Here is a 17,121-nt window from a genome sequence, read left to right on the forward strand (position 1 = left end):
CCTCAGGGGGTGCCCTCCCTGGTGGCTCTCCTGGACACTGGGCCCTCTGGCCCTGTGGTGGCCCTGTGGCCTGGGAGCCCCAGGGAGGAGGAGGGGTCGGTCAGCAGGGTGGTGGGGGCCTGACCCCCAGGGTGGGTCCAGTGGGAGCCCCCGCTGGCTCCTCCTTCCCATGGATGGCTGTGGGTCTGGGGCCAGGCAAGAGGACACCAGCCCCTCCCAGTGTCCCGCGACCCCCAGGGCACAACCAGCGGGAGAGCACCTGCGCTGCCTCGGATGCCCCACGCCCTTTGGCCCGGCAGCGGATCTCTGGCGCCATTTGGTGGGACCCACAGGGTGGAGAGCAGAGGGAGGTGGCGTGGCACCCAGGCTCCCAGTGCAGCCGAGGTCTGGCATGGCGGCAGATCTGCACCCCCGTGGACGCTCGCACTGGGTGCACACGTGTCCTTAGGGGGGACCGCACGGCGGGCAACCGGCCTGGCCCACCCCCTTCAGCCCCCGTCGTGGCCTCGAGGTGAGGACATCCTGCCGGGCGGGCCAGGTGGGCTCTTTCCCTATGACCTTGGGGGTCCAGGCCGTCTGCTGGCTGGGCCCCAGACCCCTTAGAGCCACCAGACCAGCCAGGGAAGGTGGCTTATTGATTTTAACTTTACGTTCTGACAGGGGACCAAGAAGCAAACCCGACCAGTGGCTGCTGGCAGCTTCCAGCATCAGTGGGGGCAGCTCCTGCCTCGCCCCGCGCCCGGAACCCCGCGTCAGCCCTTCTGCCGCCCACGTGGGCGCCGCCCATGGGGCTCCCCGTCTTCTGTGGTCAGAGCCCGCGCCTGTCTGCAGCCTTGCCCCAGGGGCTCTCCTGGGCACAGTTTCTGCCCCCGTGTCACCTCACACGTCACCGAGCCTGTGGCCTTCCCGTGTCAGCCCCAACGCTGCCTGCGGGCTTCCGTCCAGGGGGACAGCCCAGGGCACCACGCTGGGGTCAGGCTCCCGCAACGGCTGAGGCGCTGTTCGGTGCGGCCACGGCCCGGCTGGCAGGGCACTGGGGTCTCGCCTCTACGGGTCAGGAGCAGCTCTAGCCTGGAGACTGTTGAGGGCGGGAGGCGAGTCAGGCCCCCTGACTTGTCCAGGGTCCCTGGGCGAGGGGCCAGGACCCGGCCACCGTCAGGAAGCTCGTGCCGAAGGCACCGGGGAGGGGCTTGCTTGGGGGTCGCTGCTGTCCTGGAGGCCTGGCCTGGGGCCCCCACGGGCGGGGCAGAGTCAGGACAGCGTGATGCGGAGGAGGGGGCTGGACTGGCAGGGCGCCACCAGGAGGGGTCGCCCCGGGCCTGAGGGGCTACCCTCGTGGGCCTGTGAATGCGCGTGTGAGTGCAGACCCCAGGTGAGCGTCTGCACACGGGTGTGAGTGTGTGTGTGCACCGGAGCGTGGAGGGCCTGTGCACGGGTGAGAGTGTTTCCCGTGTGGCTGAGTCCTGTGTGTGAATGAGGCCGTGTGAGTTGTGTGCACGCTCGTGTGTGTGCAAGTGTGTGCTCGCACCGCCCCGTCAGGGCCTGGTTCCCGGAGAGCAGTGCGGGGAAGAGGGCGCGTCACGCGGCCTGCCCGGATCCCGCCGCGGCCCACCTGCTCCCAGGCGCCTGGCAGCTGGAGCCCCCGCAAGCCGTTTCTTGAAGCCTCAGAATCAGCACGTTTTCTTTTTAAAGGCAGTTTTCAGCTGTGTTCCCTCCTTCCCGCCGGGCCTCGGGCCTCACGCCAGCCCTGCCCTGTGCAGTGTGACCTGGGCCGTGCCCCGCACGCCAGCCACAAGCTCCGCAGCCGGACAGTGTCCTAGACACAGTGACAAATACCCCTCCACCCTTTCCTGGAAGAACAGAAGCACATGAGTGCTTTGTTGTTGAGAAGCGCAAGCCCCCAGCCTGAGGCTGACCCCGTCCCCTCCAGAAGACAAGCTCCCGCCCCTGGAGACCCCGGACCTCCAGGGCCCAGCGAGGGCCCCGCGCCGCAGTCCAGGCCTCCTCAGCGTGCTGACCGCCCCCTGCAGGGGCCCTCACATTGGAAGGCAACCGCCGGCTGCCCCACTTCAGGCCACTTCATGGCCCCTGCGGCCTCTAACCAGGGCTGTCCGAGACCCCCAGGATGGATGTCGTCAAAGTGGCAGCTTTAGAAACTGCAACTTCCCAGCGAGTGAAAGGACACATCACCGCAGGAGAGACCTTGGACGCAGCGTCCTCGGGCCCCTCCCCACCCCCACTCCTCCACCCAGGACGAGGCCGCTGCTTAGTGAAGCCACGTGCAGGAGACAGAGCACACGGGGAGCACAGGGGCCGCCGGCTGCTTTCCAATCTCTGGCCAAGGACTGTGGGGACGGACGGGGACCCGTGGCTTAGTGGGCACCTCCAGGGGCCCCCGTGTGGGTGGCCGGCAGCTCACCTCGCCCTGCAGGGCTGGAGCCCCAGCATAGCTCTCCCCCGGGCCCGTGGGGCCTGCCCAGCCTTGCTCTGCCAAGCTGCGTGCAAATGGCTCGGCTGGGGGAGCCTCGTGGAGGTGGGGAGTGGGTGGGGGTGTCAGAAACAGGCTCGGAGAGAACCCCAGATTCGTTCCCCAGCCCTGCTGGCTTGCCAGCTGAAACATGGCCCCTCGTGTTCCTCAGAGCGCTAGCAGGCCGGTCTGAAACCAGCACTGTGCCCTCAAGGGGGCAGGACGCCCCAGTGCAACGTCTCTGAAAAGGGGGAGTTTTCAGCCGAGCTTCGATGCGTACAGAGCGTGCAGCTCCTTTCAGAGGGAAACACGACTGGCAGCAGGAACGTGGCAGACAGAAAGCCCAGGCTGTAGGAACGTGCATCCTGTCCCTTCTGAGCGTCCAGTGGGGACGATGGCTTTGCTTCACAAAAGGACAGGCAACACCAGGGTCGGGCTTCCCCTCAGTAGCCGGTGCCGTGGCCCCAGAGGCAGGATCTGCTGAGCTCAGCCTGGGGTGGCTGCCGGGGCCCGGGACCTCGGTCTGCCGGGGGTCCTGATCCACAGCCGCCCACCACAGGGACTGGAGATTCCAAATGCCCACCATGCCCATCCCTCCCAGGCCAGGCCAGGCCAGGTCACGGTCCCCTTGCTCGCCTGGAAATTCTCAAGTTTGAAAATCTCTTAATAAAAAAAAAAGCAAAGCCTCGCCCCCGGGTGGGTAAGAGGGTCCAGTTACAGATGAGGCACTATGTTCCCCACACGGTGAATTTCTGCTTCTGGGGCTGATTCTCAGGCACGTGTCTCCACCCCAGGCGCAGGCAGCCTGGACAGACGAGGCTGAGGTGGAGGAGGGTGCCCTTGCAGGGGCTCCTGAGGGACCTGCGGGTCCAGCCCTGGGATCTCTTCAAAGACAAGATCCATGCACCTGCCTCCACCACAGTGGTACCTGCAGAGCAGCAGGGCCCCTTGGCTGGAGCTGGCTGTCCTCAGTTTCCCCCTCCATAAATAGGGAGACAATGACTCCTCCTCTAGGCTGAGGTGAGGGTTAAATGCGTGTTAACCACATGGGAAGAGCTTATCAAAGGATCTGGCCCCTGGAGAGTGTAGAGTGACCATAATGTGGATGTGAGTACAATCCTGGTGGTGACATCAGTGATGGTGATGATGATGGTGATGGTGTTGTTAGTGATGGTGGGGACAGTGGTGATGATGATGATGGTGGTGATGATGGTGAGAATGATGATGGTGACAGTGATGATGATGATGGTGATGGGGATGATGGTGGTAGTCAGGGTGGTGAGGACAATACAGCAGGCAGACCTGGTCCTAAGGACACCTAAGGACTGAGGCCATAAGAGCCAGGAGGGACTGTCCAGGAGAAGCAGGCTTCAATCCTTGGGATGTCAGCAGCCAAACAAGCCATGGAAGGAGGCCCAGGAGGAGTGTGTTTGGGGATGGAGGAGCCAGTGGATGTGGGCAGCAGGAAAGCTGGAGAGAAGCACAGGCAGATGGGGCCCTGGGAGGCGGGGAGGAGCCAGGAGGAGATGGAAGAGGCCCCTGAGTCTGGCGCAGGTTGGGAGGGACTCTTGTGTGGCAGCGTGGATGAAAGGGGGAATGGGAACTGGGCAGGAAGGTGGGTGTGAGGGCCCTGAGCCCCTGGGGGCAGAGGCAGCATGAAGGGCTGGAGCAGGGAAGCCGGGGCATCACTCGGCTGCAGACCTAGCACTCGCTTCCTGTGTTCTTTCTCGAGGAGCCTGGCTTCGTTTTTCTGTAACAGAAACAATCCCCACTTGGTGTAGGATGCTCGCAGCCGGATCTTAGATGGGTTGAGCTGTCCAGAGGGTGCCAGGTGGGGTGAGAAGGCAGGACTCCTGGAGGATGTCCGGCCACGCCTGGGGGACAGTAGCCCGTCCACTCTGGTCCCTGCGGGCTCCAAACGGACCCACCTGCAGGGTTTTGAACAGGCAGCCGTGGCCTTTCTTACCTCCTCCTGGCCTGGACCATCTCCTGGTACCAAATGGTTCACGGGCGCCAGACTTGATTCCCGGCTCCAGGGTCAGGAGGGCAGGAGTGGGAGGGTCAAGGGGTCCTTGCTCTGCCTCTGGTCACCTGTGGGGCTCAGGGCGCACTCGGGTCTCCCAGCCACACCGCTCACCCCATCGGCCAATAGGATAGGCTGACCCGTTAGATGTCAGCAGCTCGGAGCTGCACTTACCCCGCTGCAGGCGTTTCTGTCACTCTCCTCTCCCTGGGCAAGACACACGCATCCACTGCTGAGGGGAGCCCCTGCCCATGGGGTCCGCTGCGTGGGAAGTGCCGCTGGGACAGCTCCGCAGGACGCGGACGGCAGAACGAGTGTAGGGGGAGCCCGTCCAGACATGCAGAGCACGCCTTCTGGCTGGTTCGTCAAATGCACGTGGAGGAGCCCCAGACAGGATCCAGTGAGTGGGGAGGGGCACCTCCTCTTTTTCCTCCCGTCTCCAGCCTCCAGGAACCGTGGCAGGGCTGGGGAGCCGTCCCTCAGAGGTTTTTGCCAGATGTTAGGAAGCCCTCCGAGGCAGACACCACCAACGGGACCAAGGCCTGGTCCGTGAGGCGTGGTTCCGTCTGGGGTGCACGGGCAGTGGCCCTGGGGCTGGAGACCTCCCTGGGCAGGGGAGTGTGAGAGTCGGGACATGTGCGCACGTGTGCCTGTGTGTGCACATGCGTGCCACGTGGGGAGACAGCATCGGGGACTCTGGACAGAGGTCTGCAGGCCTGGTGGCAGGGGAGCCCGGTACAGATGCCCCCATGCCCTCTCTGCCCGAGGGGAGCCCAGTACAGATGCCCCCATACCCTCTCTGCCCGTGCCCGGCTGATGAGAGACCCTCCAGGCCAGACCCCAGGCCACAGCAGAGCTGTGTGTACCCACTGGACAAACGGGGGTCGGGGGGCTGGCATGCAGCCCAGAGGGGGCCCTCGCCAGGGGCCTGGGTGGCTGGAGAAGGGGCCCGAGGTGCCCGCCTGGCCGTGCACAGCCCTAAAGGATGCCTCCCCCGACCCCCGGTCATCGAGACCCAGGGCCCACGTGTCCTCCCTGCATGGCCTCCCTGCTTCACTGGCTGCCCCGGTGCTCGTGTGTCCCTGTCTCTGCAACCCGCCAGCCCCTCGCTGATGGAGGCTGCCCTGAAGGCTTGCGCGGTGTGTCTAGTCACCAGCAGACCGGACGGCTTGTCCGCTTCGGCCTGATAACCTCTTAGGGGTTTGAGTGTCGCAAACGGAGGAAACATCCGGCCTAGAGCCGGCTCTCCCCCGGGGAACAGCCGGGCCTGCACGAGGTCTCTGCGCCTCTCGCCTCTGAGTCCTACACAGGTGATTAGGGAGTCTAATTGAGTTGGCTGTAAAAAGATAATTAATTGGCATTTCCCTCCCGGAGAGGTCAAGCTGCCTGATCTCCCTGGCCGGCAGTGACCTTTATCTTGCTGATAAAGCCATAATTGTTGTAATTAAAATCGACACAAAGGCTTCAGAAGTCACTCCCCAGATCTGGAGTCTCGCATCTGCTCACGGGCCGCCTGGCTGGGGAGGACCCAGCAACGCGTCAAGAGCAGCGCCAAGGGCCCTGGAGGCCGAGGCGGGACCCTTCCCCCCCAGGAACACTGTCCCCTTTGGAGCATAAGGGGGTGAGGGCGTTCCTTCCTCTTATGTGGCATCCTCAGGGCCCACGGAGTCCGTGCAAACTCGGCCAGGAGAACGGCTGGCTGACCTGTCCCCAGGGAGGCTCTGCAGGCTTGGACATCACACAGCAGAGCCAACAGAAGCTGAGTGACCCAGTGGACGGGCCAGGAAGCCACCATCCAGCCAATTCAGAGGAGGTGGCAGGGAGCATGTCCGAGACGGGGGTCAGCGAGCGGGGCTGAGCGGGGCCCGGCCGGACTGTGCTCTGGGGGCAGCTGGGGCAGCGGCCTGGCTCCATGGAGAGCAGGTCGAAGGGTGAGGAGGACCCTGGAGTCCCACCAAGGGCAGAGCTGGCAGCAGCCGGGCAGTGCTGGGGCCCGCGAGGTCGTGGTGGGCGCGGAGAGCATGGTGGTTCAGAGTCGAAAGTATTTGCGGCAGAGCTGGCGTCGCTGGGGCTGCTGAGAGCAGACGAGGCGCGGAGAGGGTGCGGGGTGGGGGCACGGAGGCTGCTCCGGCTTCTGGCTCAAGCGCCTGGAGTGGGTGCCCATCCCCAGAAGGTGGTTCCCCCTGAGCAGATGAGGCCGGCGAGTGCAGGCGGCAGGAAGTGGCCTGGTGTCCAGCACGGGCAGCACGTGTTTGTGGGGATGGGCACCCCTCAGTCTCCTGTGTCCAGGATCCGAATTCCAAAGGCTGCCCCGCCGCCTGCCCCTCCTTCCCTGTGGGGCCGTCCACTGGGGTCAGATGCACTTCCCAGCCCCCAGTCCCAGGCCAGGGTCCAAATGCACCTGAATCTGGGAAGATTCCCTCCCAGGACTGCAGACACAGCTGCCTCTGGGGTTTCAGCCATTTCGTGCCGGGTCTCGGCGCACCCTGCTCTTCTGTCCCTGGACGGCGCACGGCGCGTCCCGGGGGTCGGGAATGCCCGCCCTCGTGGCCGAGATGGAGGCGGTCCTGAGCCGCCATCGGGTTCACCATGCCCTCTCCCCGCCTTGTCCACCCCGTTGGTTTCCGAGACCTGGGCTCCGAGGCTGCCTGTGATGGTCGGGAGGACGGGCCTCTTCCAACAGCCCAGAGCCGGGGGGCGGCAGCTCAGGCTGGGTGTGGACCGGCCCCCAGCCCACCCCCCGGCCCCCGGCCCCCAGCCCCTGGCAGTGGCGTCTTGCGGGCCCAGGTCTGAGGTTACTTCTCCGGGAGGGACGGCGGCCCCGGCCAGCCCAGCTCCGCCTGGCGCCACTAGCACGGTCACCTTGTCAGAGCACAGCGCAGGGTCTCTATTGTCCAGAGGTGTTGATAGAAGAGGCAGGAGAAGTCAGCCCCTCGTGAAGTCACGTGGAAGCCGGTGGTGCGTTAAGAAATGGAAACAGTGCCGTCAGCAGCACAGTTCCTGGCGTTGCCCAGGACGTAAATAGTGTGAGGGCAGCAGAAGCTGCTGAGGAGAGGACGTTAGCAGAGAACGTCCTTGTGGAGGGAGACTTTCCTTTTTATAATGTACCATAATGATGAGGTGAAGACGCCTCCGGGAGAAATAATTCCCCACCTGTAATTTGGAAATTCTTCTGGGACCCGTCTCCACCTCTCCCTGCAGAAGCTGGGGCTCCGGGGAAGGCGCGTTAATGCCTGCAGCCCCGGGGCCCCATCCCGAGCATATGGATGAGAAACACCCCTCCACTCACCCGGAGGCCCCCCCACCAAGGGGGGCCGATGAGGGGTCCACCCTGCAGACTCCGCTGGCAGGAGCGTCCAGCCACCTCCCTGAGGCTCCTCCCCACTGGTGTGCATGGACAGAGGGTGGGCAGCAGAGCCCTGAGTCCAGCCCCCATAGGACAGCGGGCCTGATGGGCCTGTTTTGGGGACGGTCCTGGGGTGACCCTGCACCAACGCCACATCGCAGAGTCCCCTGGAAGCTCAGCTGTCGGCCTCTGTGCAGAAAAGGCCGAGTGCGGAGGTGCAGGGCTGGGGCTGCACCCCTGTCTGTGAGCCGCCGGAGCATGGGGGCGGGCCTGCTAGGGGAAACGCTCCCTGTTGCCCTCGCCCCTTGGGGCCCCAGGCGGAGGAGGGATGGAGGAAGCCGGGGGGAGCAGCAGTCCGGGGGGCACCCGCTGCAGGACAGGCAGGCCGAGCCCAGCTCGCTGACACTCCCCAGCACGGAGGGCTCCAGGGTCTCCTGGGGGGGCGGCTGCAGCCCCACCCATGCCCCTCGCCGTCACGGGTGCAGTCTGACGTCACCCGCACTGGGCAGCCGTCAGCAAGCAGGAATGTCCTCTGGCCACACTGTTCAGAAGCGGGCGCTGGGCTCTGCCTGGCCAAGCACGAGGCCTCTGGCCTGTGGCCTGCCCAGTCCTGCCCCAGGCAGCCCGGGCCTCAGCCGGCAGGGGCCTCGCGACAGGAGACCCTCCCAGCCCCAGAGCACAGCCTGCCAGGCCTGGTAGCAGACCCCAGATGAAGGGGCGTCAAAGGGCTGTGGCCCCAAAGCGTACCAGCCACGGAGCCTGCTCTGTCTCACTGGACCCGGCCTGGCCCTGCCTAGGGAGGGCCGCATGGCCCCACGCCGGGCAGTAGGGCCAGGCCCCCAGGGCCCACGTGGCCACCGTGGCCCGACCACCGCAGCCACACAAGTCACGCTTCAAACTTTTGCTTTGTGGCACTTAAAAGGCCTTTTCGTTCTTCATTTTTCTGGAAAAGCTCTTTCCCCTCTGCTGGGGGACACAAGCCCCGCTGCCCTGAGGACCGCCGGCGAGCAGGGCAAAGCTGCACCCCGCTCTCCGGCGTCCGCCGCGGGCCCCCTCCCCCCAGGTACCACCCCATCCTGTTCCTGGACAGCCTCCGGGAGGCGAGGCGGGAGAGCCCCACGTGGCTCAGACACTGAGGCCAGCGCGGGGGGGCCCTCGGAGCCCCACCCGCTCCTTCTATAAGGCGGGCAGCAGGCCCCGAGGCCTGGGCTGCAGGAGAACGACGCCCACAGTGTGGACCCCGCCAGGAGACAGCAGGTAGGAGAGGCTGACCCCACTCACGGGCGCCTGGGGGCTCGGTCTGGCCTCCCCGTCAGCTGGGCCACAGGCAGGGCCTCGCCGGCGTGTGCATTCGGGGACGGGGGGCCCTTCTCCACCCGCCTGCCCGGTGTCCCCAGGCCTGGGCATGGAGGCCGCGAGCGAGACCTCTGTCTGCCCTGGAATCACACATGCTTCCGTGGCCTGGGGCGAGGGGAGCCCGGGGCCTGGGCCAGGACGGCGATGTCCCTGCAGCACCGAAGGCCTCGCCTGGGATGGGGCAGTGGGGGTGGAGCAGAGCGGTCACAGGGGACACCTTCCTCACGGGGCCTGCGGGCCGCTCCAGCCAGTGGACAGAGGCCGGGGGCCACTGGGCGGGGAGCCAGGCCTCAGGCAGGCGGGCGCTTCGTCTCCCCACGTCCCCCCCCGCCCCGCACAGCCGCTCAGGCTGCCACACGCCCATCCTACGGGCCCAGAGACCGCGGTGCGCCCAGGCTAGTTGGGGTTTCTGTCTGACACAGTGGGCAGGGCTGTGTGGGGAGGCGAGGGGACACCCTCTGCTGTTCCTTCTCAGACACACGCTCCCTGCAGCGCTGACCCTGCCCCGCAGGCGGGAGGCTGGATTCCAGAGGAACTTCCTGGGAGCCCCTCACCCGCCCCTGCCAAGCCAAACAGACCAGCCCCAGAGGCTCGGGTGGGACTGACCCTCAGCCCCGCTCCAGACCCGAGTGCCTGGGAGTCCTGAGCACGGGGCGGCCCTCCACGGAGCCGCCAGCGCCCCGCCACCTGGGGTCCCCTTCACGGGTGGAACCTATGAGGTGTGGCCACGCGGAGCCCAGGCGGGCTGGCAACTGGGCCGTGAGACCCGGAGAATCCAATCACCGCTCCTGAAAGATAGGAGCCCTCCTTCCCGAGACAGGCAGCCGGGCCCTGGGTGGGCGGGGAGGGAGGACATGGCCCCTGAGGGGCCGGGGAGGGGTGCCAGGCCCTCCGAGACACTCGCCTGCCCCCAAGGCCCGGCCTCTGACCCGAGCGTGAGGCTTGCCAGCCACGGGAGCCAAGGTCGGAGTGCCGTGGAAGCCTCTCGCCGCCAGCCCGCGGCACACGTTGAAACAGCCACACAGGAGCAGAGGCCCGTGGGCACAGACGCAGCCACAAAACTCTAGGAAAAGGAGAAACGCAGGACAGATGGGCAGGGGGTCCGCAGCGCCGCCCTGAGATGCTGCAGCCGCCGACGCTCCCAGCGATCGGCTTGCTCATCCGTGACGCCAGCGGGAGTGGGACGGGCCGGGACACTTGGAGGCTGGCATGGGGTCGGCAGGCTGACAGGCCTTTGATCCCACTCGCCAGGGGGAGCGGGGGTGCGCCGTTTCCAGCAGAAGGGGCCATCCTTCTGTGTCGTTCTGAGTCACGGTTTGTGAATTAAATATGAAGCTCACTGATAACCGGAGAAGCACAGACTCAAAAGAGAACAAAACAAACAGGCAAGATCCTGTGAGACACGAGACCCCACGTTGCCCAGTGTTTCGATCTCGGGAACACGCGTGCAAGCCAAAGGCTGAAACACCCCAGGAATAACTCACATAACTGTGCACACACCCAGATGCTCAGGGCAGAACTGCTGCTTGATTTGGTAACTGTGGCAACCCGGCAGCTGAGGTTGATGTGGAAACGTCTGATTTCAGCAAAAAGAAGCTTCTCACCGTCCAATTCTTCTGAGAAGACGGGGGAGCAGCCACCTCCTCCCGCAGGCCGGCCCTGCTGAGGGCTTTCCAAGCTCTTGAAATGACATGTCCTCTGCTAGCGTGGGTACCACCCCAGGAGGGCACGTCTGCGTCTTATACTGCTCCGTGCCCACGTGTTGGCCCGAGTGTGAGGCCTGGCCCATTCTCCCCGGGGAGCCCCATCTGAGCTCGTTCTCCGAATATAGAAACCCCGGAGAGATATTTTTAATCCTGAATTCTCCCACAGCTCCTGGGCCACCCCCTCAGCCGGGCCAGCTGTGGAGGGGCAGGGCCCCGTATGCAGAGCTCCCCACAGGGCCTGGAGCTGCCGCGGTTAAGGACACATGCCAGTGTGGACAGGCAAACCCCGACCTGGCCCCAGCGCCCCAGCCCGAGCCCACTGCCTGGCCTGCATCCACCTCCCAGGCCCCGGGGCCAGTTCCTGCAGCCGTGAGGTCCTTTCCCCCCACAGATCCCAACACTCCCACTGCCCAGATGCCCTGTGCCGACGGGCATTGGCCTCAAGGCTTCCTCCAGGGCCCCAGCTCTGTGCCCCCGAGTCCCCGACCTGCTCTGGGTCTGTGTGGTCCCCGGCCCCATACAAGGAAGAGGCGGGGACCGGCCGGAGGCCCCCAGCACCTCCTGCTCTGCGTTATGGGGCGCGGGCCGTCCTGGTCCCTGCCCACCACAACTTCCTCGCGCTTGTTCAGGCGTCAGTGCCCTGTGCCACCCTCCACACCTGCCTCCGGACCCAAAAGCCCACCTTTGGGACTTCTAAGAAACCCATCCTCTCCAGCAGCCGGCTCTGGCAAGTCAGAAGCACCTGGGCCTCCGGGTTTGCACTGAGAATTCCCACAGAGCCGTGGACATTCGGTTCCCGCTGGGCCCACTGTCCCCACCCCTGCCAGGAGGCACAGCGTTTGCACAGGGCTCCCCGCTACACGACCGACCGGGGCAAAGTGACACCTCCTCCTGACGCCTTTCGAGGCCCCACCCGGCGGCCAGGTCCCAGGCTGGGGCTCTGGTTTGTGAATGACAGACCCACAGGGGGCGGGGGTGGGGGGAGAAGGGGCACGTGGGCCCCTGCAGCCGGCGGGGCCTCCTGAGTCCTTAGTGCCTCCTGCCCCGAACGGTCTCACCAGCAACACACGGCGGTTCCCTCCCCCACGGTCGGCTGGGGGACCCCTCTTTCTGTAATGGGCAGCTAGCCTGCAGGGCCTGACCCAGACGCCAAGACGGAGTGCAGGGCCAGTCGGGTCTCCCGCTGGCCCCCCACCCCCCGGGCTGGCTCAGGCAAACGCAGAGGCCACAGGGCCGTCCCCGTCCAGCAAAGCCAAGCCCGTCCTGTGTCACCATCCGCATTTCCGCATTTGTTTCTTGACAGTCTGCCTCCCAGCCCTGGGGGCAGGGGGAGGGCTGGGGGGGGCAGAAGGAGGCAAAGCCTGGGAGAGGCCAGCATGGGGGCCGCCCGCGGGTCTCACCCTGTGGCAACCCCGGGGGGCACAGACCATCGGTCACTCCTGGTACAGCCCAAGGCTGCCGAGGCCCTGCCAGGGCCACCCCAGACGAGGCTCTCCCCGCTCGCTCTTCCCCCTGGCAGCAAACCCCAGAGTCGCCGTACCCCCCCGCCGGGCTGGTTGCTCTCTCAGACGTGTCCGTCACTCTTGCTAAAGACGCAGATATTGACAGAAGCTGACTGCAAACCGCCACAACTGTCTCCTGCTTGTTCCGAATCTCGGGCCAACTAGCAAACACCTGCCTGCAGACGAGGTTCCTTGAGGTACCCACAGTCTTCACGGGAGCGAGACGGCGTACGTGGATGCCCGGCGGGTGCAGCCCAGCCCTCGCCCTCCCCTCTGGTTGGCAAGCGCGCAGCAGGCAACGCTGGAAACCCTTTCCGTTTCCCCCAAAACGCCGTCCACGGGGCCCTGAGTTTGGGGCCATCCGACACCTGGCCGTGACCGTGGAGCCTCCAGGCTGGCCTGTAGGCTTTGGCCTTGAGGTGTCGGACCCCAAGGTCCAGGAAGGGTGGAAGGAGCCGCTGAATTCAGGTGGCCGCCACCCCCCAACCCAGGGTGACCCAGGAGGAGACCAAGGGTAGGCCGGCGCTGCTCAGCTTCCGGGGCCCGCGGAAGTGGTCCAGGCGGCCGACTGTGGGGCTGGGCCCAGGGCGAGCTGACCTTGCGGCCCCAGGGCCACTTGACCCTCAGAGCAGCCCCGGCCATGCCCACAGCCCGCATGGCCCCCCACTCAGCCACCACCTGCCTGCCCTCCTGCCCCAGGGCCCCTGCGTGTCCTCCCCTGGTAACCCCTCAGAGCCGCAGGACACCTCACGTCGTCACTTGCTAGCTGCACCCATCGTCACCATCTAGAGGGTTCCAACAGTAGCCGGGGTTGCAAGGGTGCCTCTCCATCCCCACGAGGGCTGGGTGACGCGGGCCCTGTAGCCTCAGAGCCGAGCGGGTCTTTATTTCACGTAACACAGGGGCAAGTTCAAGGGGAACCACCTGCTGTTGGTCACAATGTTCAGGTTTAACTAAATTACCTTTGTGCCCCCTAAAGTAAGCCTTTCCGTGGAGGGAAGGGGTCCCGCTGGGGCAGACCGGCACCCTCGGCCTGGGGGTCGCGGCCTCCCCAGAGCCTAGCCGGCAGCCCACCAGGCCCCGGCCCCGCCGCAGACACGCTCTGACCATTTGCTCCTGGAGGTGCACGCCCGCCCAGGGAAGGGGCGCCCAGCCCACCGGGGCCCCTCACCACACAGACCCCGCCCTGTGGAGGGAGCAGGCAGGGTTCGCGCCCACCCGGCAGGGTTCCGGCCTGGAAGGGCCCTGCGTGTGGACGACGAGGGAGGGCCCGAGTCCTGGGGGCCGTACAGGGGGTGTGGCCGCCTTGAACTCCCCTTCCCCTGGGAATGAATGGCCTGCGTCCACGGGGCTCTGGCTCTTTCCGGCCATCGCATACGTGGCTTCTTTGCGTCTCAGAGTCTGGTTGCTGCCCCACCACGGTCAGGGGAGCCTGCCCTGGTCCCCAGTCCCCGCAGTGCCAGGCCAGGGGAGACGGCGTGCGGACAGGGTGGCCCCTGCCTGCGGCCCCAGGACCCAGGGAGGCCGGAGGGCGGCCCTGTGCCGTGCTGCTTCCCGGGAGAGCGTGGTCTCCACCGCAGGCCTCGCTGCATTCCTGCGGAGACATTCCTGGCGTATTACGGAATTTCACAGCATGACACAGAGCCCTGTCAGTTCCTGAATGATGTGAGACTGTGTCAGCCGCACAAGACACTCTCCATTTCAGAACCGTGGCCGTGAGCCTGCCCGGCCACACGGGGGAATTCCACCGAATTGGGGAGCACGTGGCTCTGGTTGCATCTTCCCCAGAAATCCTGGATGCCGGCTCTGTGACAGGAAGACGCGCCCGCAGCCCCATCAGCCTGGTGGCTGCACTTGACCTTGCCCGAAACTGCTCAGCGGAGGACCAGCCGGAGCCTGACACACAGCGAGCGACACGCCCTGCTCGCTCAGAGAAAAACGGGCTTCATTAAGGCTTCCGTGATTAGTCATTTAATCAGTCATTAGGCCAACGCAGATGGAGACAATTTTCTACTTGAATAGACAGTTGAAGCCCGCGGTCCAAGAGCCCCCCACCTCCGCAGAGGGTCGCGGTGACCGCCGAGCCCCTAAGACAGGCTCGCGTCCTCCCTGAGCCTGCATCCTGGGCTCCCCTCCGCCCGCCGGCCCCCCGCCTCTGCCGAGTCCAGGACAGCCCTGGACTGGACTGGAGGGAGGTGGGGCGCAGTCCAGGAACCACCGGCGTCAGCAGTTCCTGTCTCGAGCGCTGGTCCCCGCACCCTGAATGTGCTGGGCCCAGTCAGGCAGGCCCGGCTTGGTGAGGCCACAGTAGGCAGACAAGAGGGAAGCACACCTGCAGCCGCAGGGCAGGGACGGGGCCTCCTCGGCCCCCGTGATGGAGTAAACGGGCAACTCCACGGCCACAGGCCAGGGGCTGCCTGCCTCTCCCGGGACCCCAGGCCTCCCACCGTACCCTCTGGCCTTTGGGGGCCAATTCTGGGAGCCCTCCCCCGACTCCGTGTCCTACATGGGGCTCAGCCCAGGGGCCCACAGGCAGATGCTTTAGAACTGAATCTCGAATGACCCGAAGGCTCCCCACGTGAGGACCGAGGCAAAGCCCACGGGCCCTCTGCCTTCCCGGCCCTCGGCAGGGAGCTCCTCGGGGTGGGCATTCATGGAGAACAAGAGAAACGGAAGGTTCTTTACTTCTTTAGAGACTTTCAAAGACTGAGAAGTGAGCCCGTCTTGTCCGCAGGAATAACAAGCCAGAGCAGGTGTGGGCCAGGCGGGAACAGCTGGCCGGGAAGCGCGGCTCTGGCGCCCTGACCGCTCCGCCCCACAGCAGAGCGGGATGCTTCCCCCCGACGCAGGGCTGGAAGAATCACCCCGACGGCAGATGCGGAGGCTGGAGGCCCGACAGAGCCCTTAACCCTTCACATGCCGACCCCCAGGGCACCACCCACGATCCCCCGGCCGAGGGACCCCCTCAGCAGGCACCCCCAAACACAAAACACCCTGCAGGCTTTCCAGGGCCTGGAGCTGACTGCCCAGCGGTGCCGTGCGGGGCACAGGAGGCTCTGGTAGAGGAGCCGCCCGGAGGCCCGCGCCAACCTGGGGCTGTTGCTCCAGAGCCCATGGCACTGCGTGAGACCCCCCGTCTCTCGGGGTCCTAGGGAGGCAGTGACAGTTCCCGGCTAGGCCCCACGTCAGGGCCAGCCGCAGTACTGCGACGAGCTGACTTTTAATTTTGGAACTTTCGTATGGGCTCTCCGCGGGGGCCAGAGAAGCCCCGGGGCCCACGCCCCACATGAGCAGCAGGTTGGGGGAGCCTGGGCGGGCCTCTCTGCAGGCTGCAGACCCTCAGGGCGACAGTTTTCCCGAACTGGGGCCTTGACTGGGCCCTGTCAGCCGGCACATCCCACGAGTGCTGGCGTGACGCTCCCGCCCACCCCCAGGATCCTGGGCCTTGACCCAGACTGCCCGGGGCTGTCCCCTGACCAGGCCGCGGGAAGGGGTCCCCACGCTCTCGCAGCGGGTCAGCCTCAAAGACTGGTCCCCATGCCCAGATAGGCCTCGGGGGATCCACACCCCACGCCACACTCCAGAGACTGGAAAACAGATGGCCTCAAGGGTCAGGTGCAGGTCTGACCGCGCCCAGAGCCCGCACCCCAGCCCGTCCCCGGCGGGTCTGTGGGTGGACAGGCCCGGCTCACGTGGGCTGCTGGAGACGCCGGGCCCAGTAGGGAACCGGTCTCTCCAGAGCGTGAGCCCCTTTCTCCCGTGGTCACTGGGCACCTGGCCAGCGGCTCCCAATGCCCAGCGCCTCCTGCAGCCAGCTGCCTGCAGAAGAGCCCGCTGTGTGCAGGCGCTCTGCTCGCCGGGGTCTGGCCGACCAGCCTCAAGCTTCTCATCCAATCACGGCCCTTTTCTCACCTCTGCCCATTGGCTCTCCTGACCTGGGCCACGTGGAAAAGCAGTGAGAAGCCACGGGCCACGGAGCTCGGCTGTAGCCCCACACCCAGCCTAGGCTCCGTGGGCGTCGCCTTGGCAACAGCTCTGCTCAGGATCAGACGTGCTCCCGGTAATTTCAGCAGAGAAAGTCCAGGGCAGATTCCTAGGGCCTCTGTGACCCCAGTGCAGTGCTGCGACGCACCAGCTCTGGCAGGACACTCTCAGGGCCTCCGGAAAGGAGAGGCACGGCCGTGGGGCCACCTGTGCCAAGAGGGCAGCCAACGGACTGGCGGGTCCCTTGGGTAGCTGAGTGCCCGACAGGGACCCTCGCAGGAGGCCCGGCTGGACCACGTGTCCCACTGGAGCAGGCAGAGGGTGAGGCCCCTGGGCCTCGTGGAGGACTCGGGGGGACCCACCAGGGGGGCTTCACTACAGGCCTCGTGTCACAGGGACACATCTGTCAGGTCAAGACGCCTGACAAAGGCCCTGGACGGACAGCCCCACGCAGCAGGAGCTCGAGGTCGCCCTCCCCCTGAGGAGCCCCACCCTTCAGGCAGGGTCACTGGAAGACAAGTTGGTGCTGTCTGGGCACCAGGTCTCGGTTTGGTCTGTAAATGCAGAAACGGACTTCTGCTTCCAGCCAAGATGGAATGCAAGGGGCTGGATCTGCCCTCCCGCAAGTAAACAAGTCAGACGCTGGACAAGAGCCAGGACACAACAGTCCTCGAGACATTGTACATCTGACGTCGAGGAATGGGAAACCATGACGCTGAACCGTCGGGGTGAGCCCT

General features: G+C 65.7%; 1 protein-coding gene across 2 annotated transcripts; it reads right to left on the reverse strand.

Moving 5' to 3' along the window:
* Window positions 1-2,448: 2,448 nt before the first annotated feature.
* LOC132515319 (uncharacterized) lies at window positions 2,449-6,116 on the reverse strand. 2 transcript variants are annotated; one of them, XR_009539128.1, is made up of 2 exons: window positions 4,434-6,116; window positions 2,449-4,217 (listed from the first exon to the last, which is right to left on the reverse strand). XR_009539128.1 is itself a non-coding variant. In XM_060141678.1 (2 exons), the coding sequence occupies exons 1-2, from the start codon at window positions 5,280-5,282 to the stop codon at window positions 3,786-3,788; spliced, it is 1,050 nt and encodes a 349-aa protein (XP_059997661.1). In that variant the 5' UTR covers window positions 5,283-6,116; the 3' UTR covers window positions 2,449-3,785. The 2 variants fall into 2 exon arrangements, 1 of the variants encoding a protein (XP_059997661.1); XM_060141678.1 differs by having other exon boundaries at window positions 4,665-6,116.
* Between the last annotated feature and the right edge of the window lie 11,005 nt (window positions 6,117-17,121).

Source organism: Lagenorhynchus albirostris, chromosome 2, assembly GCF_949774975.1.
Source record: "Lagenorhynchus albirostris chromosome 2, mLagAlb1.1, whole genome shotgun sequence".
In the NCBI taxonomy this organism is placed as follows: domain Eukaryota; kingdom Metazoa; phylum Chordata; class Mammalia; order Artiodactyla; family Delphinidae; genus Lagenorhynchus; species Lagenorhynchus albirostris.

Bases quoted from the DNA above. Each gene is read 5' to 3' on its own strand.
- LOC132515319 (XM_060141678.1), bottom strand. From the start codon at position 5,282: ATGGGGGCATCTGTACTGGGCTCCCCTCGGGCAGAGAGGGCATGGGGG. The intron at 4,218-4,664 runs GTAAGTGCAGCT...TTTCTGTTACAG, and splicing joins ACAGAAACGCCTGCAGCGGG to AAAAACGAAGCCAGGCTCCT.